Below are 19,355 nucleotides of genomic sequence, written 5' to 3'. Positions count from 1 at the left end.
CCGGCAGGGGGCGCTGCGCGGGCCGGGGCCGGCCCAGGCGGCGGGAGGCGGCGGCCGCGGCGGCGGGAGGCGGCGGGAGGCGGGCGGAGGAGGAGGCGGAGGAGGCGGGAGCTGAGCTGAGCGGGGCGGGCGGCGGCGGCGGCCCGAGCCCGAGAAGATGGCGGTGCGGAAGAAGGACGGCGGCCCCAACGTGAAGTACTACGAGGCCGCGGACACCGTGACCCAGTTCGACAACGTGCGGCTCTGGCTCGGCAAGAACTACAAGAAGGTACGCGGGCAGGGCCGCGCGGGCCCGGGGGCGGGACAAAGGGCCGCGGCCCCGAAGCCCCCGGCTCCTGCCCACCTCGGCGGCCCGCGGCCCCTCCCCCGCGGCCTCCGGAGCGGCCCCGCGCCCCTCCCCCGCTCCCGCCGCCCCCCGCCGGCTCCGATCGCAGCCCCCGCCCCCGCCGCTGCGCCCTCAGCCCCTGATTTTCTCCCCTGCCCCCTCGGGTCCCGGTGCCAGCAGCCCACCCTCCCCGGAGCCCTGGCCTTCCGGGCTTTTCCGGGAGAGAGGCCGGGGGTGGCCGGGGTGCCGAATGGGCGTCCCCCTCCCCCTCCGAGCGTGCCCGCCGCCGTGCCCGCCGGAGCTCCCCGCGGAGCCAGGTACCAGCAGGGCTGAGGCCTCCCTGGTGCTTTGTGTATGTTCGGAGAGAGATGATGAAAGCCGGCGGGTAAACAGCCACAGAGCAGGCCCTTGGCTGCTCATCAGCCTGAAAGAGGCCCCCACCCTGGGATCACCTGTCTCTGCCGCCCGTCCCCCACGTCCATCCAAGGGGCAACGAAACCTCTTTGGGAGCCAGGGTACAAGAGTTGCTAGGCAGCAACTCCTTCTTAAACCAGTCCTCAGCCTCACGATGAAGTCACCCCGCCACCTGGCCTTGCATTGCCTTGGCTTTGAGGTTCCCAGGCTAGGACACGCTTTATATCTTTAGCCCCCACCGCATAACTGGAGATAACCAGGTAGTGAACAAAGCGTTCAAGACACCTTACCTGTCTTTTCTACCAAAGCTCTTCCTGGTGCTGTCTTTGTCTTTAGGCCTCGTTGAAAGGAACATTTATACACAGCGTTTTTCTCTGGAAAGGGTCTGCCTCTGTCCCTTCTACCACCCCCCAGTTAGGGGCTCTTTTTCTGGCTTTCCTTCAGCTCCCCAGTTCTTCCTGCTCAGCTTTGCAGCCTGTCAGGAGTGTGATGGGTGTTTGAGGAGAACGCCCCTCTGATCCTGGTTATGAGCCTAGCCCTGTTCTCGGAGGTCTCTCTGGGTGTCAGGATCCTGACAAACAGCTGCTGGGTCTGTGCCTTGTCTGTATCCCAGCGTGAGGCTCTGGTTCCCAGGCTTCTACCTTTGACATTTTGGAAAGGAGATCTGTCTAGGGGCTTAGTCTCTGGCCCTGGGGGGATTGACAGCCTGTGACCTGGTTCAGCTTTCAAGCTCCTAGCTCTTTGTCATGTACCTTTTCCTTCAAGGATCTCTTTCCACCTCCCGCTGAGAGGAGCACTCTTCTCTGTGATTAGGGTTGAGGAAACAGGGTCAAAAGGTAAAGAGAAAGTTAGCCTCCTGACTCAGTTTTAAATTAGAACAGAAGGCTGGGATGCTGGGTAGCATAATATGGAAATGTCTAAGAAGCCCAGGGTTACTTGTCTCAGATATAGTTTCCTCTGAAAGGATAGATGTTGTCTTGCTCTTGGCCACAAGGCTGGGTAGTAGCTGGTCCTTCCTTGGGTGAGGGGGGTGCCCGGGAAGACACCTGTGCCGGGTCCTAGCTGAAGCAGAATGCACAAGCTCACTCTCAGTCTGTTTGCCCTACTCACTTCCTTGTACCTTTCTTACTAGGCTACATTACAGGAGAATCTTGACCTTCCACAAAGTTACCTCAAGAAATACACTGTTGTCTCACTTAGAGCCTTGAAACTGTTGCTTCCATTGCCTGAACTCCATGAACCTTCACAATTTCATAACCCTCAGTGCTGTTGGCTAGAGAGATCAGGGTCCTGCACCTCCCGTTTCAGGAAGCAGTCCCAACGCTGACCCGTTAGGCTGGGGGCAGCAGAATTTCAACTTCCTGGTGAGGGGCATTTGGGGCCTCCCTTCTGCCATTTTCCTTTAGAGACTAGATATGTGGAAGAAGAAGACACTATTTTCTCTGCCCCAGATGTTCCCAGAGCTCCCGAGGAAGGAATAAGGGAAATGGTGGACAATTTATCTAGGGTCTGTGTTTCTCTCCTTCCTCTGTCTCCCAGTATATACAAGCTGAACCACCCACCAATAAGTCCTTGTCTAGCCTGGTTGTACAGTTGCTACAGTTTCAGGAGGAAGTTTTTGGCAAACATGTCAGCAATGCACCGCTCACTAAACTGCCGGTGAGTACAAAAGCAAGGGGGCCAATCCACCCAAGTGGAGAGGGAGGGGCTTTTGTAAATTTCATAGTTTTTGAGATTTGGCTCATTTCCTACCATCCCTATCCCTGGCGGGACATTACTGGCTTGGCCTATTCCCCAGTTTACCATCCCCGTTGTCTTAGTAATACTTTGTGCAACAGGTTATCTCAGAGAGTCTGAGCTCTGTACGTGAAAGGCTCATGGCGTGCTTAAAAGGGTATGCGATTTGGATTTGCACAGGCCTGTATTCAAATCCTGGCTCTGCCACTTGATGTCTCTGTGATCTTGGGCAAGCCATTTAAACCTTTTGAGTCTTGGTTCGTTCATCTCCAGTTGGGATTAATATACCTACCTTGTAGGTTTCTGTACTGGTTAATGAGGTAACCCAGTAGAGTGCTTGGCGCAAGGTGGGGCTTTGTGAGTATTGGTTTCTTTCTCTCCTCTCTTCCAGGCCACATGGTACAATGGCACAGGGGTTAAAGAATTCTAGCTTTGAGAGGGAGATCAGTTCAGCATGGGATTTTGTGAAAGGATTGTTAAGTAATAAGAGAATTTAGGGTGTAACTCTCACATACTTCTTCCCTGTCTCAATTTTGTAGATCAAATGTTTCCTAGATTTCAAAGCAGGAGGGTCCCTGTGCCACATACTTGCAGCTGCCTACAAATTCAAGAGTGACCAGGGATGGTGAGATGCCTACTCTCTATGCCTCTTACATTTAGTTTAGAGGAAATCCCCCCTTTATGATTCCCTGGGGTCTTTCTGGAGTGGGAGCACATAGGTAGACATTCTTGCGAGTCTCTTACTTCGCTAGGTCAGTAGGCCTGACTTGCTAGGTCAGAAAAATGGCTGGGACTCTGAGCCAAAATAGTCTCCAAGAGTGAGTGAGTATGTGTGCGTGCATCCGTGTGTGTAGTCTAGAGGAAACAGGATTTGTCAGTTGGCATCTCAAACTTTTATTTGTCCTTTTGGACTAAGTACAAAGTGATTCATGGAGTTGAGATTAGTGAGCCCCAGATCCCAGGTGATTTTGGCAATCGCTGAGAGCAAGATTGCCTCCTAATTTCCCGTATTAAAAAGTCACATACCATAACCTCATCCCCAGACCTGAGCTAAACCACTCACTAGATTATTGCCTCTTCACAAGGCGGCGTTACGATTTCCAGAACCCATCGCGCATGGACCGCAATGTGGAAATGTTCATGACCATTGAGAAGTCCTTGGTGCAGGTAATAGTCAAGAACCTCCCCCATCCATCTCCCTTCCCTCAGTGAGAATCCAAAGCACACCTTCCCCATAATCTCATCCTATCTGTTTCTTCTCCCCACAGAATAACTGCCTGTCGCGACCTAACATTTTCCTTTGCCCAGAAATTGAACCCAAACTGCTAGGGAAATTAAAGGACATTATCAAGAGACACCAGGTGAGTGGATGGGTCAGGAGAGGTTTCAGAAACTCCATGACTCTTTTCCTGCTCTTTCCCATATAAGAAGCACCCTGAAATGCCGTGTTTTCGACTGCAGAGGTGGCTCTGCCTACTTCGAAAAAGACTGGAGTTAAAGCCTCGAGCCTCTCTTTCTCTGTTTCCCAGTCGTGACAGGTTTAGATCACTGTCCTTGGAGACTGCACTGGCCTGGGGGCAAGAAGCATCTGCTTCCACTGAACTAGAGATTGTCTGATTTCAGAGAAATGAAATCTTTGCTCTTTGGAAACTGTAATAACAAGCAGATGTCATTGCTAGGGACTTGCAGTCCACTTTACGTTTCCCATGTAGATTATCTATTCAGAGGATTATCTGCAGCAATTTTTAATTCTTTGATTTGGCAGTTTTTAATTCTTTTCTCCGTTGTTAGTACAATCCCAGCTATTTCCCTCTGCCACTCAGATGATGTGTACTTAGAGAATGCAAACTAACTTTAATGCCATTCCAAACAAAATATGATTAGGAAGGCAGATCTGTGATTAAATCTTCTTTTGGGGGCCGGCCCGGTGGCACAGCAGTTAAGTGTACACGTTCCGCTTCTTGGCGGCCCAGGGTTTGCCGGTTCAGATCCCGGGTGTGGACATGGCACTGCTTGGCACACCATGCTGTGGTGGGCGTCCCACATAGAAAGTAGAGGAAGATGGGCACGGATGTTAGCTCAGGGCCAGTCTTCCTCAGCAAAAAGAGGAGGATTGGCAGCAGATGTTAGCTCAGGGCTAATCTTCCTCAAAAAAAAAAAAATCTTATTTTGGTTTATTTACATGCGTGAGTAATTCAGAGGGGACCATATATACCTGCTTCTCCTTATGCCATCCAGGGAACCGTCACTGAGGACAAGAACAATGCCTCCCATGTTGTGTATCCTGTCCCAGGGAACCTGGAAGAAGGTGAGACCTGGGTTGTCCTGGTCACTGCACTGGATGGCTTAGACTAGGAGATAGAGGACAGCTCAGATCCACTGCCGTGCCTGGGCTCCTCTCGCCTTTCAACCCTTAATCCTCCTACTTCTTACATTCCTATTTCCAGGTCCCCTACTGCAGCAGCACTTGTGTACAGAGTTATTTTTTGTGTACCCCTTTAGCTTATATTTCTCCCCGCTCTGTCTCTATCCCCAGAGGAATGGGTACGACCAGTCATGAAAAGAGATAAGCAGGTTCTTCTGCACTGGGGCTACTATCCTGACAGGTGAGGACGGGTTTCTGGAACAGGTTTAAGACCAAGAGCCAGATTGAGAAGCCCTAGGACATCTAGCACAACAAGAAGGCACTCTTTGGGGTTATTTTTAGGTCTGTTAATTTCCCCTCCCATCTATTATGTTAATCCTCAGTCTTGGTGGAGGTTTGGACTTAGTGGATGAGGCTTAGGCTGAAAGGATTGGGGCTTTAAGTGTGAAATGGTTATTCAAGTATAATATTTGATGAGTAAATGTTAGAAACAATTTAAATGTCTAATAGTGGGAAAATGTCTCAGCAAATATGTGTATCTCGTCAGTGGGCTATTATGCAGCCTTCAAACTGATAGAAATAACATGGATAATTTGTAGATGAATATTAAATGCAAAAGTAGGATGTGAAGTAACATCTAGTATCATTGCAATTACGTAAAAACAAAATTGTACAGAAAAACATTACTGGGAAGAAATATGTACTGAATGTCACAAGTAGTTGTGTTAGGGTGATTCTTGTCTTTCTTTTTCTATTTTTGAAATGTTTTATAATTTTATTATTTTATAGTGAAAAGAATCCTAATATTAATTGGAAAAATAATCATACCTAAAGATAACCCAACAACCCAGTACTTTTTGTACATAGAAAAGGTGGATGATTTGCACTTTTCTTGTCCACTACTCCGTCCCATTGATTCTGCTTCCTGCTCAATTTCCCTTGTCAGTTATGACACGTGGATTCCAGCCAGTGAAATTGAAGCATCTGTTGAAGATGCTCCAACTCCTGAGAAACCTAGGAAGGTGAGCTTTTCCTGTTCCCTCCCCCCCCAAGAAGAGTGCCAGGACCAGACCACTCTGTGCAGGTAAAGCAGAGGCTCCTGTGCCTTTGGGCTTTTCTCTTGAGGGTCCCCAGACAGAGCTGTGGCTTCCAGGATTCTCTCCAGCACAGTCTGCCATTGTACTTTAGGTGCATGCAAAGTGGATCCTGGACACAGACACCTTCAACGAATGGATGAATGAGGAAGACTACGAAGTAAATGATGACAAAAACCCTGTCTCCCGCCGAAAGAAGATTTCAGCCAAGACATTGACAGATGAGGTGAAAATTCCTCTTCTTTCTCCTCGGACCCCTTAGGATAAGTCTCAGAACAAGTTTTCACTGGAGATTGTTGGTTGACATTTGTCCCAATTCTCCAACGTGCAGGTGAACAGCCCAGATTCAGATCGACGGGACAAGAAGGGGGGAAACTATAAGAAGAGGAAGCGCTCCCCGTCTCCTTCACCGACCCCAGAAGCTAAGAAGAAAAATGCTAAGAAAGGGTATGTGAGCCCCTAACCTGCCCCCACCTTCGCCGTTCTTTCTACACCATGTTGAAGGAAGGAAAGACACGTCCTTCTCAGAAGCACGGCTCTGACCTGCAGGTGTTCTGAGAGGGAGGATGGGGAGGTCTTCTTTAGCTGCCGGTTGTTAGTTCTAGTCCCGGCCACTAGTAAACTCAAAGGGAGCTTAATCTCCAAAGGAGAAGCGTTTGCGCCTTCCCCTTACTCTGTGAGTGATCGGTTTCTGTTTTCGCTTAGCTGTGCCCTTGGGATTCTCTCTTCCTTCCCTTCCCGTGAACCTCAACTTTCAAGGACTCCATGTCCAAGGATGACTGAGTTCTCTTTCCCTCTCTTTCCTTCCCAGTCCCTCAACACCTTACACTAAGTCAAAACGTGGCCACCGAGAAGAGGAGCAAGAAGACCTGACAAAGGACATGGATGAGCCCTCACCGGTCCCCAACGTAGAAGAGGTGACACTGCCCAAAACAGGTATGGGCCAGGCCCAGCCCCAGGTCTTGCCTTTCAGTTTAGCTGGTTATTGAAATGATTTTCATCACCACGGACAGTCCTCTAACTTCACATCCAAATCTGAGTGTGGACTGTGCTTGGCGCCTGGCAGTAATTGTCTCCAAACTGTTTTTGATCACGCACCCCCTCAGTAAAATATATTTGAGCACAAATTATATATATGTACTATTTACCACTAGTTTAGGAACATTATAAAACACATGCAAACATTATCTAAAAATGAAAAAGTGTAAAAGATAAGATCAAAAAACAAACATAAGGAGAAGTTCTGATACCCTGTGCCTATGTTCCCATGGACCAGCTTTGCATCCTTATGTGAGAGTCCCGCTTTGGAGACCACTGCTCTCCAACACTGGTTTACAATCTGTGATGCATAGACCAGCCCCAGATATCCAGGAGTGTGTCTCAGGAGTGGGGTTAGGGAGACCACTGAGAGAGAGGAGTTCTGGCTTCACCCCCTCATCAATCAGAGCAGCTCTCCTCTCTATCTGTGTTTACTTCTGAGCTTTCGAGTATGAATTCAGTTGAAGAAAATGTCCTCTGCTCTCAAAAATGTTTAAGATCCAACCACTCCTCTAGAGAGTGATTTGGTCTGACTCTGTCTCAGTCCATTAAGAGTTTCTGGACACATGGATAGAGATAGGGCCTGTCAAAGAGAAGAATGATTTTTTTTTTTTAAAGATTTTATTTTTCCCCCGGTACGTAGTTGTATAGTTTTAGTTGTGAGTGCCTCTAGTTGTGGCATGTGGGATGCTGCCTCAGCATGGCTTGATGGGCAGTATCATGTCCGCGCCCAGGATCCGAACCGGAGAAACCCTGGGCCGCTGAAGTGGAGCACATAAACTTAACCACTTGGCCACGGGGCTGGCACCGAGAAGAATGATTTATGAATGTACACAGAGATGCTTCTTTGTAGGAAAAAAGTTAAAGTTTTGATTGGAGAAGAGGGGAAAGTGGCAAGTGAGTTTCAAGGCCTAGAATAATTGTGACTAGAGGAAGTTACTGCATTTTGTGACCAGATGGAGAAAGTTTTGGGAGAAAGTAAGATCTCTAGAACTGTTAACAGTGGAGAGGTGAGGGCTTGATTTAGGCAGAACCTGTCTGATAAAATGGCTCTCTCTTCTGGCAGTCAACACTAAGAAGGACTCCGAGTCAGCCCCAGTCAAAGGAGGCACCATGACTGACCTGGGTAAGGCGGGGGGCCCCTGGGTGAGGCAGGCAGGGCCCTGCTCTGGAGGGTCAGCTGCCACCTTACCCCAGCCTCCTGGGGCTTCTCAGAAAGCATTCTTCTCTGGGCCCCCAAGAGGTTCCAGCCTTCTATCTTGCTGTCTCTCTCTTTCAGATGAACAGGAGGATGAAAGCATGGAGACCACGGGCAAGGTGGAGCCAGTTTAGAGAGGCCCTACCTCTCTATGTGATTCTGATTTGTGATTATAAAGTTCCTTCTACCCAGAACTTTCTACTGTCCAGACTGTTCCTGCCCTAGACTAATTCTAGCTATTGCTCAAAACTCTGACCTTTTGAGTCCTGAGGTTCATAACTGTTCGTTCCCATATCCATCTTTAGTGCCCACATTCCTTGGGTGTGGAAGAGGCAGAGGGTTGCTAGGGGCAAAGTGGGAATGCTAAGTGTCCAGCAGCCTCCCTGCTTGTAGGATGAGGATGAGAACAGTACGGGGAACAAGGGGGAGCAGACCAAGAATCCAGACCTTCACGAGGACAACGTGACTGAGCAGACCCACCACATCATCATCCCCAGCTACGCTGCCTGGTTTGACTATAATAGGTACTGTGGCTCCAGCTTCTCACTGAATCCTTCTTTCTCTGCCCCCAGGGATCAATGTGTTATCCTCCTTTTGCCTTCAAATGAGTTATTTCTGCCTCAGCCAGATAGACCAGGGTACACTTCAGTTTTAGGGGAGCTCCTGGTCTCTTTGAGTCTTATAGCTGTATCCAGCTGTTTGCCCACCCCACATCTAGGCTTTCGTCTCTTTGGGGCCCCATCTCTCACCAGCGCCTTCTGAATCCACTCTGGCTTCTCTTGCAGTGTTCATGCCATTGAGCGGAGGGCTCTCCCCGAGTTCTTCAACGGCAAGAACAAGTCCAAGACCCCAGAAATGTAAGCAAATCCCAGCGCATGATTCTCTTTCCCACCCTTTTGTCCCCATTCACCTTTCCTGATCCAGCAACATCCAGTTTAGCAAAGATTTCTTGAGCTCCTTCCATGAGCTGGGCACTGTGGGAGGCTTCCCAAAGACATGATTTTTGCCCACAGGCGGCCCCAGCTCAGCACTGTGACCACAGTGGCATACTCTCTAGGATTTGCCCGGGGGTGATATGAAGCTTGCTCTTCTGTGCAAAACAAGAACCTGCTCCAGTGCCTCCAGTTCTTTTAACAGGGTACTGAGCCTTCCAATCTATACCTGCTGATGTTTAAAATGCAGATACCCCCAGCATAAGTAATAGCTTTGACTGAAATGTAAATGGCTATTACCAGGCTGGTCCCTGGGAGTAAGTTTTGATAGGACAACCAGAGGAGGAATTATGAAGACCCAAGACCGTGAATTGAGGGATGGAGAGGGCTCTCTGGGGAGAAATGTTATGTAAAGTGTGGCCTTGGGGCTCAGAAATCTTCATCTCCTTCAAGGTGTTGCCTCAGGCCAAATCTTTGGATAGGACTTGGCCATCTTCTATGGTTAGGGATACTCCAGGATAGATATCGTCATGAGGCCAGGCCCCCCGAGAGCTGAGCAAGATTGCTTCCCAGCTGTTCTTCAGCTTCCCCTCTCTGGGGCATCTTCTCTCCCCATCATGTTTCCTCTCCAGTAGCCTGGTAGGGGTCTCTCCTCCTCTTCTTCCTGGGGAAAGCAGTGTGTGAGAAAAAGCTTGGCAATCGCCAGAGGAAAAAGAAGTAGTGACCAGGTGACACAAGTTGAACGTGATCTGCAGGCGGGGTTGGAACTAGAACTGTCTACACTTTGCTCTTTTGGTATAAAATAGTAAACGATGAGAATTGCCCACATTTATTGAGAGCTTCCTATCTCCCAGGCACTACCCTGGGTCCTACATACATTGACGGATCTAGTCTTCACCTCAGCTTTAGAGGTGGGTCCTGGTATCTCCAGTGGACTGGTTAGGAAACTGAGGTCTACAGGGGTTAAGTCACTTGCTTAAGGTCGCATAGCTAGTAAGCAGTAAAACCAGGATTTGAATCCTTCCCTCGGGCTCATGGTCTCAGCCTTTACACTCTACCACGCAACGGCTGCCATTTTTTGAGCTCCCACACTGTGCCTGGTGCTGTACTGGATCTTTCCGCACCTTCTTAATCCTCAGCAGACACTCCGTTTTATAGATGAGGAAATTGAGGTTCAAAAAATTTGAGTAATTTGCCCAAAGACGTCACAGTAGAACCGGGATTTGAACTTAGATCTTTCTGCCTTAAACATATATTCTTATACCCTGTCATGCTGACTAATTGGATTCGTGGATCAGGACTTCCCGTTATCATCTGTGTTTGAAAATAAGGGCACCTTTTCTTACCTTTAGATTCCTTGTTCAAAAGTTGGATGAAACATCCCCAAGTACAGCTGAGGAAATCATTCGTTTAACTAAAAACCCCATCAAGGATAACATAAGGAATGTTTGAACCCCTTGAGTCTAGCACATAAGAGACCTGCATTGTTTATTGAGTCAAATGATCCACTCTTTTCTTTGTTGCACAGGAGGCATCATTAGCTCTTTTATCATTTTTCCTACCCTTCAGCCTTCAACAGACGTTCATTTTTTTCCTCTCCTTGTTCATCTCTCTCCCTCTCTCTCTCTCTTCTAAGCTACCTGGCCTATCGGAACTTCATGATTGACACTTACCGGCTGAACCCCCAAGAGTATCTCACCTCCACCGCCTGCCGCAGGAACCTGGCGGGTGATGTCTGTGCCATCATGAGGTGGGTCTTGCAGCTGAGGGGAGGCGGGTATGTGGGGATGTCTGCCCACAGATGTTTCTTGGCCGAAGTAGAGATGCCAGCAAGGAGCGTAAGGAACAAGCAGGGGAAAACTCCCCTAGAGAAAGGGGAAGTTCAGGTTCGGGGTATGAGTGACATGAGGGAATGCAGTGGCGTTCTCTCAAGTGTGGAAGAAAGGAGAAAGAGCACATCTGTAGTTGAGGGATCCTGGTTCGATTTTGCTAGCTCAAGGAAGAGATGCTAAGTAGGTGGGCGGGTGTGGAGAGAGATCCAGGCCAGAGATGAGGACTTGGGTGTCACTGGCATTTAGTGGTGAGAGTAGATGGGATTTCCCAGGGAGTAGAATGAGCAGAGAAGAGGCATCTTGTGCACCTTGCTGGCTGTCCCATGTAACCCTGTGTCTGCCTCTCTTCTCACAGGGTCCATGCCTTCCTAGAACAGTGGGGTCTTATTAACTACCAGGTGGATGCTGAGAGTCGACCAACCCCAATGGGGCCTCCACCCACCTCTCACTTCCACGTCTTGGCGGACACACCATCAGGGCTGGTGCCTCTGCAGCCCAAGACCCCACAGGTAGGGTGAGGGGCTATGGGGACAGGGAGGGGTTGGGTAAAATTGGGCTTCTTTGGACTTTTCTTTTTCTGGTTTTTTAGGGTAATGGTTCAGGAGTGTTTTGAGGCTTCTTCCTTTTCCATGGGATGCAAGGGCCACAAGAATCAACCCCGTGTGTTTAGTACCCTCTCTCAGCCTCTGTACATAAGACTGTGAGGACTTGCTGAGGGGGAAGAGATCTTCTTGTCCCTAAGGAGCAGACAGGCGAATGTAGGGGACGGAGCAGATAGAGAAAAATTCTTAAAATTAAGTTGCATGAGATTTTTGAACTTTGTCACATTTCCAGCATTTTTTCATTTTTGCCTCATAATTATTATCACTTTCATTTTTTTTTCCACTTCCATTTCATACATTACAAAAATTAAGAGGAGAAAGGTTATGTGGCTTGCCCAAGGTCACAGAGTACCAAATCTAGGATTAGAACCTAATTGTCCAGCTCCTAAGAGAACCTGTAAAGATATATCTGAATACAAATGGATATCATGCCAACTAGAGATCTGATTAATCATTAAGGGGGACACGCAACAGTGGCATGAGTGCCCCCAGAGCTGGCGGGCCGCCCAGCATTTGGTCTTGAGGCTTCCAGGGCCTTGGCCTGGTCATTTCTTGCCCAGCCTCCATGACGCCAAGCTCTGTCCCCCAGGGCCGCCAGGTTGATGCTGATACCAAGGCTGGGCGAAAGGGCAAAGAGCTGGATGACCTGGTGCCAGAGACGGCTAAGGGCAAGCCAGAGCTGGTAGGTGGGGTGTAGACCCCGCTGGGCTTCTTATTTGCCCCTTTATTCGGGGGCCCCTGCCCGGGAAGAAGAGACGTGAGAGCAGAGGAGCCACAGCAGGAAGGGAGGAAGTCCCGCTCAGGGGTGTCCCTGGCGTTGGGAAGGAAGCTCCTTCTGTCTGTTTTCTCTCTCTGTCTGCCCCCGGCTCCGGCGGTCACTCGTACTCACCTCTTTCTTTCCCCTCCACAAATAGCAGACCTCTGCTTCCCAGCAAATGCTCAACTTCCCTGACAAAGGCAAAGAGAAACCAACAGACATGCAGAACTTTGGGCTGCGCACAGACATGTACACGAAGAAGAACGTCCCCTCCAAGGTATGAGGTGTGGGCTGACTTCAGGGGTGGAGCACTTTTCGCTCCTCAGAGGCCACAGGCTCCTCTGACCCACCTGTGTTTCCCCTGCAGAGCAAGGCTGCAGCCAGCGCCACTCGAGAGTGGACAGAACAGGAGACCCTGCTGCTCCTGGAGGTAATTGGGGCCAGGAAAGGAGAGTTCTACGAAAGCGGAAGTGGCCGGCATGCCACCGCCCTTGTGAGTGGGGAAAGCGTGGTCTTGCCCCAGTTGCACCTTCCGGATGCCCATCGTACCTGCCTCAGGGACCAGCTCCAGGCCAGGGATTTGGGCCATTTCGTTAATGCCATATCCTTTCTTAGTGCTACTTGGAGATTCCCCTTGGACCCAGCAGAGTACACAAATACCACAACCCAGAGAGCTTTAAAGCCAGCTACCCTTAGTAGGCTGGGGGAATTGACCTACCAGGAAAGTGACTAAGTAAGTGAAGTTGTGTCTCCACCCCCACCACCAGGCACTGGAAATGTACAAAGATGACTGGAACAAAGTGTCGGAGCATGTGGGAAGCCGCACCCAGGACGAGTGCATCTTGCATTTTCTTCGTCTTCCCATCGAAGATCCGTACCTGGAGGACTCAGAGGCCTCCCTGGGGCCCCTGGCCTACCAGCCCATCCCCTTCAGTCAGTCGGGCAACCCTGTTATGAGCACTGTTGCCTTCCTGGCCTCTGTCGTCGATCCTCGAGTTGCCTCTGCTGCTGCGAAGTCTGCCCTAGGTAATGTGGAGGGGTCCTGGTCTTAGTTTGCATTTGAAGGGCTGGTTACTCAGGCCTTGAAACCCTCTCAAATTTGGCTGCCCTCCTGGCTTGTCTGCTGTGGGTATCAGCTCAGTAACCTGTGTAGCCCCCTGCTGGTCTAGATGAAGAGATGGGCTCATGAGGAAGCTTTCACAGGGAAAGCCAGGACTGCCTTCCTGCCCCACTCCCAGCCTCATCCTCTCTGGATCTTGCAGAAGAGTTCTCCAAAATGAAGGAAGAGGTACCCACAGCTTTGGTGGAGGCCCATGTTCGGAAGGTAGAAGAAGCAGCCAAAGTGACGGGCAAGGCGGACCCAGCCTTCGGCCTGGAAAGCAGTGGCATTGCAGGAACCACCTCTGATGAGCCTGAGCGGATCGGTAGGGCCTAGCAGCTTCCCACATTTCTCCCCTGTCGCCAAGAGCCAAAGCCACCAGGCCACCCTGTACCATCCCTACCTGGAGTTGGCCTCAGAGCACATGAGCGGAGAGGATTGGTGGGGTTTTTATTTTCCCCAGAACTGTACCTTAGGGACTCTGGCTCCCTGCTGGCCCTGTCACTGAGATTCTGGCTAGGAGAAGGGGCTGTTGGAAAGTGTTGTAGAGACAGATTCTGTATCAGACATTTCCCGTTTCCTCTTCCCACGGGCCCAGAGGAGAGCGGGACTGACGAGGCACGGGCAGAGGGCCAGGCCACAGAGGAGAAGAAGGAGCCCAAGGTATAGCGGGATGGAGCTGGGCTGGGAGGCTGGAGGGCCAGGCTGGCACTTGGTGAGGGGGGAGCTGGCATAGTTCAGCTCAGGCAGCAAGGGCTGGGCCTGGATGGGGCTCTCTTGCAGCCAGATCACCCCGAAGTAAGAGGCGTAAATTCAGTTGGCTGTGTGGGCCCTTCGTGTGAGAACCAGCCACCTGATAGTCTCTACTTTTCTCTCACTGGGACTTCAGGAACCCCGAGAAGGAGTTGGGGCTGTAGAGGAAGAAGCAAAGGAGAAAACCAGCGAGGCTCCCAAGAAGGATGAAGAGAAAGGGAAAGAAGGCGACGGCGAGAAGGAGTCAGAAAAGAGTGACGGGGACGCGATAGGTGAGCCTCCTCACGTGGTGGTTGGGTCCAGGAAAGAGAAGTGAGGCTGTGGGCTAACCCAACCCTTCTCCCGGCCCAGTTGACCCTGAGAAGGAGAAGGAGCCAAAGGAAGGGCAGGAGGAAGTGCTGAAGGAAGTGGTGGAGTCGGAGGGGGAGAGGAAGACAAAGGTGGAGCGGGACATCGGCGAGGGCAACCTCTCCACTGCTGCCGCTGCAGCTCTGGCCGCTGCCGCCGTGAAGGCCAAGGTGAGGCCCGGCAACCCCAGAGACCCCCAGGGGAGAAGGTGCTCCCTTCTCTGATCTCCCTTCACCTCCTTCCTCGCTCATCCCTTAAAGAATGCTGGCCTGCCTCCTTTTGATCCTGAAAGGAGAGGTGGTCATCTCTTCTTCAGGCTTTTTTAAGCTTTACCATCAGGCCTGTTTTCACCCTCTAATTATTTCTCCTTGTCTTCTCCTTTCCACTCTCTCTTTTTCTTCTTGTTCTTTTAAAAATATGAAGCCAGTGCTGCTCTCTGGGTTGTGACCACAGCAAGTTCTTAAAACCTGCCAGCCTGCACTCTTTCTCTGCCCTGGAGTGTCTTCAGCTGGGTCCTCCCGCTGACATGCCCTCCTCCCTCTCCTTCCCTAGCACTTGGCTGCTGTTGAAGAAAGGAAGATCAAATCTCTGGTGGCCCTGCTGGTGGAGACCCAAATGAAAAAGTTGGAGATCAAACTCCGGCACTTTGAAGAACTGGAGACGATCATGGACCGGGAGCGAGAAGCAGTGAGTAGCCTCGCCTAGGGGGTCAGCAGAGCCCGGGGCCCACCTTGACTCTGAGCCATGCCTCAGTTTAGGATGAGGGGGAATGCAGCAGTGCAGAAAGCCTGAGACTGACGGGGCTTCAGAGCAGAGGGGAGTAGCCCAGGCCAGGGCTGGAGAAGCCAGCCCCAGGCAGGTGAGGACACAGGGTCCACAGGTGAGGCCGGGAGACTGAGGTCCCACAGAGTGTCAGCGCCAGGGGCAGAGATTCTAGTCAGCTTTTCAATTGTTGCATCTCCAGGTCCTTGAACAGTGCTTGGCCCTTGTTAGAGTCTCAGTGAATATTTGTTGAGTGATTGAACAGGTTTCAGGGACGCTGAGAGGGTAGGGGCTGCAGACCCAGGTGAACTTGGCAAGGGGATGGGATGGACAAGGTGTTGAACCGTTTTGTCTTTGAGAAGATATAAAAAAATAGAAGACAGGGACCCTACCTTCAGAGAACCTACAGTTTAACTGGAGACATCAAATATATAATATGGAGACATCAAAAGAAGTTAATGCTTAAAGTAGCGGACAAATTCAAATTAAGAGATTTCAGATCAAGTATATAAGTCCTGAGAGAGAAAAAAGAAAGGCCAAAGCTCAGAGGCTAGTGAGTTGATCTCAGATGGCTTCCTAAGAATGGTGAGTTTTTAGCCAATTTTGAAGGAAGAAAAGAACATGAATTGACAAGAGAAACTGGAAGAGTTTTCCAAACTAAAGTAATGACAAGTTCAAAGCTTTGGAGCTGAAATGAACAAGGGCTACCACTGCTTAACTCCCTTGCAATGAGAAGCCATGTCGGCAGCCAGAAGACATGGTCATGGGAATTCGCAAGGGGAGGGCAGGGGAAGATTGAGAAAGTCCAAGTACAAGATTTAGATTTGGGGACCTGCCAGAATGAGAGGCTGGGTTTGTCAGAAGACAAAGCAGGGGGCCAGGCATTTGCCTTTGGGATCTTCTGAACATGGGTAACAGTACTCAATTGGCACTGGCAGCTGGAGTATCAGAGACAGCAGCTCCTGGCCGACAGACAAGCCTTCCACATGGAGCAGCTGAAGTATGCGGAGATGAGGGCCCGGCAGCAGCACTTTCAACAAATGCACCAACAGCAACAGCAGCCACCGCCAGCCTTGCCCCCAGGCTCCCAGCCTATCCCTCCTACAGGCGCCGCTGGGCCACCCACAGTCCACGGCTTGGCCATGGCTCCAGCTTCTGTGGCCCCTGCTCCTGCTGGCAGTGGGGCCCCTCCTGGAAGCTTGGGCCCCTCTGAACAGATTGGGCAGGCAGGGTCAACAGCAGGGCCACAGCAGCAGCAACCAGCTGGAGCCCCCCAGCCTGGGGCAGTCCCACCAGGGGTACCCCCCCCTGGACCCCATGGTAAGTGATGGGTTCTGGAACTCTTGCTGACCAGAGGGATGCAGGTGAATGTTCCAGTTCCCCTCGAAGGGGATACGTGGTAGGCCTGGAGATAAGGATCGGCCTCAGTTTCTACAGATGGGCCCACCTCTGTTATATCCCTGAGCCAGCAGGGATCCCTCCTCAAACCCAGATCTTTGGAATTTTGTCCAAAAATTTACCACTTATCCTAGCGTCAGGAAAAGGGAAGCTGCTGCCTAGGAGTGTCTGGGTTATCCTTGCTCTGAAGGTGAGTTGGTAAGTGAGGTTTTATGCCTCTAACCTTCTTGACCTCTCCTCTTTGTTCCCAGGCCCCTCACCGTTCCCCAACCAACAAACTCCTCCCTCAATGATGCCAGGGGCAGTGCCAGGCAGCGGGCACCCAGGCGTGGCGGGTAATGCTCCTTTGGGTTTGCCTTTTGGCATGCCGCCTCCTCCTCCTCCTCCTGCTCCATCCATCATCCCATTTGGTAGTCTAGCCGACTCCATCAGTATTAACCTTCCCCCTCCTAACCTGCATGGGCATCACCACCATCTCCCGTTCGCCCCGGGCACTCTCCCCCCACCTAACCTGCCTGTGTCCATGGCGAACCCTCTACATCCTAACCTGCCGGCGACCACCACCATGCCATCTTCCTTGCCTCTCGGGCCGGGGCTCGGATCCGCCGCAGCCCAGAGCCCTGCCATTGTGGCAGCTGTTCAGGGCAACCTCCTGCCCAGTGCCAGCCCACTGCCAGGTGAGAAGGGTCCTGGAGGGGAGAAGGGCGAGGGAGGGGTCCACATGCAGGGAGGGAGGGCAGGTGGGGAAGGACTCAGGACCTAGAGCTTCCACAATCCTCTTTGAACGCTCTGGTAAAATTAGAAGACAGGAGGAAGGGCCTCTCTGGCTGTCCTCCACCGTTCCCCAGCCTGGCAGCTGCCACCTCTGGGATGACGTTGGGGCCTTTCACTGGTGGGTCACGGAGGAGTCCTGTGGCACAGAGCAGCTCAGTTGTAAACTTGAAAAGCAGCTACCCGTTTGCATGATTGGCATCCCCTGTGCTTGTTACCATCACGTTCAAATGCCCCATTTAGAGAGTTCTTTTGGGGGCAGGAGAAGGACTTGGGGTTTGTCAGTTTTCCCAGTGTGAGGTGGGGGAGGGTGTTGAAGAAGGAAGTTGTATGCTGTGGGTACCTCGTTCATCTGCCCACCCATTGCATGCCATGCCTGGTTCTGTTTGTCTGGTGGCCTGGGTGCAGAGCCCTCCTGCTCGCTCCCGCTGATTCATCTTCCTTTTCTCCACAGACCCAGGCACTCCCTTGCCTCCAGACCCCACGGCCCCTAGCCCAGGCACGGTCACCCCTGTGCCACCTCCACAGTGAGGAGCCAGCCAGACATCTCTCTCCCTCACCCCCCATGGAGATCAAGGTTCCAGGAACAGCCCTCCCCCCACCGCTGGGCCCTTCCCCAGCCTGGAGAGTTCGTCACTACGTAAGGAAAGCTCCTCCTGCCCCTCCAAAGCCCCCACCGTGCCTGTCAGAGGCGTGCATTTTTATATCGGATTATTCAAGGACTTCTGTTTAAAAGATGTTTCTAATGTCTGGGAGAGAGGATGGGATGGGGGTGCTGCCCTCAAAGGAAGGGCTGGGGGAAGGTGTTTATACAAGGTTCCAATTAACCACTTCTAAGGGTGCACCCCCTCAAAACTACTGCATTTTTTATGGATAAAAAAGAATTAAGCCCTTTAAAAGGAAGTAGAGAGATAACGAAGCCAATTGGAGCTCCCTCCACCCACTAAAAAAATCCACCTTTTACATTGTTTGGAGGAAGGAGGTGAGTTTCAGGAAAGGGGATTCAGGTTCTGGGGAGAGGTCTGGGGATAGACTAGGTGCAGAGTCTGTCTCCTGCCGCCCCTTGTTAGTGACTGAGTCAACTCCCGACCCTCGGCCACCTCACCCCCAGTTTATTCCTACTGCTCTCTCCTGCTGCTTCCTCAGTGTCGCTGTTGTAGACCACCCAGCTCAGCCAATGACCCCTTTCCCCCTGAATGTCAGTTTCGTGTTTTTAAAAGTCACCTGCGTAGTTGATGTCAGTGTATGTGTATTTGGTGGGGAAGCATATTTGGGGGGATTCCTGTGGTAGGTGATAGAGGAAGAAAGGGCACTCCTCCTCCCTGCCCTGGGCTCCTGGAAGACGTGGAGAGGGAGCTGTAAGAGGATGGGAAGTTTTAAAACCCTGAAATTTTCAAAAAGCACTTAAGCACCTCCTTCTTAGGGCTTGGTGGGTCATCCCCCCAACCTCTTTCCTCTCCCACCAAGACCATCAGAACCTTGACTGGTAGCTAGGGGTTCCCTGGGATTGGGGGGCGGGCAGCAGGGGAGAGGGTAACCGACCCCCAGCTTGCAGCTCAGCTCTGCCCCCCGGATTCCAGTGCCTCCCACACCAGCTGTCTCCACTTCATCCTTGATGTGAAGGCAGATGTGATACCAGGCTCTCCACCGATTCTTCCTGGTCCCTCCCCACCAGGCCCCTTGTTCCTCATGTCCCCATGTTTCTCTTCCTCTGCGTCTTGGCACCTTTCTTCTGTTCAAAAGTTTTCTGTAAATTTTCTCTTTTTCTTTTCTTTTCTTTTTTTTTTTTTTATAAATTAATTTGCTTTGAGTTCCATCTTGTGGATGCCTTCCGTGTTCTTACCTGTGGCTGTCAGGCAGGGGATTGGGCTGGGGGCAGCACTCCCGGAGTCCTTCCCAGGGGCATTCACCCGGGCAAGGAGGCACTCAG

The 19,355-nt window shown here is 51.3% G+C and overlaps 1 protein-coding gene across 8 annotated transcripts; it reads left to right on the top strand.

The window, feature by feature from the left end:
- The first annotated feature begins 35 nt into the window (after window positions 1-35).
- Window positions 36-18,661, top strand: SMARCC2 (SWI/SNF related, matrix associated, actin dependent regulator of chromatin subfamily c member 2). 8 transcript variants are annotated; one of them, XM_023643774.2, is made up of 29 exons: window positions 36-268; window positions 2,279-2,398; window positions 3,016-3,101; window positions 3,562-3,643; window positions 3,745-3,837; window positions 4,715-4,784; window positions 5,013-5,082; window positions 5,788-5,863; window positions 6,030-6,161; window positions 6,267-6,382; window positions 6,747-6,871; window positions 8,040-8,099; window positions 8,253-8,290; window positions 8,565-8,695; window positions 8,957-9,028; window positions 10,740-10,853; window positions 11,291-11,444; window positions 12,127-12,219; window positions 12,452-12,571; window positions 12,662-12,724; window positions 13,062-13,320; window positions 13,557-13,718; window positions 13,992-14,056; window positions 14,283-14,418; window positions 14,498-14,664; window positions 15,047-15,181; window positions 16,195-16,576; window positions 16,906-16,989; window positions 17,880-18,661. In XM_023643774.2, the coding sequence occupies exons 1-29, from the start codon at window positions 158-160 to the stop codon at window positions 17,954-17,956; spliced, it is 3,393 nt and encodes a 1,130-aa protein (XP_023499542.1). In that variant the 5' UTR covers window positions 36-157; the 3' UTR covers window positions 17,957-18,661. The 8 variants fall into 8 exon arrangements, with proteins under 8 accessions (XP_023499542.1, XP_070127733.1, XP_023499539.1 ...); XM_070271632.1 differs by having other exon boundaries at window positions 64-268; window positions 12,455-12,571; XM_023643771.2 differs by having other exon boundaries at window positions 64-268; window positions 12,455-12,571; window positions 16,906-17,331.
- The last annotated feature ends 694 nt before the right edge of the window (window positions 18,662-19,355 follow it).

This window comes from Equus caballus, chromosome 6, assembly GCF_041296265.1.
Source record: "Equus caballus isolate H_3958 breed thoroughbred chromosome 6, TB-T2T, whole genome shotgun sequence".
Classification (NCBI taxonomy): Eukaryota; Metazoa; Chordata; class Mammalia; order Perissodactyla; family Equidae; genus Equus; species Equus caballus.
Note: the sequence above shows the minus strand (reverse complement) of the source record. Positions and strands in the feature narration are given on the sequence as shown.

What these genes read in the sequence shown, in the direction of transcription:
- SMARCC2 (XM_023643770.2), top strand. Translation starts at nt 158, where the DNA reads ATGGCGGTGCGGAAGAAGGACGGCGGCCCCAACGTGAAGTACTACGAG. An exon ending in TCGGCAAGAACTACAAGAAG is followed by an intron (nt 269 to 2,278) that starts GTACGCGGGCAG and finishes TCTGTCTCCCAG; the next exon opens with TATATACAAGCTGAACCACC. An exon ending in AAGTCCAAGACCCCAGAAAT is followed by an intron (nt 9,029 to 10,739) that starts GTAAGCAAATCC and finishes CTCTCTTCTAAG; the next exon opens with CTACCTGGCCTATCGGAACT.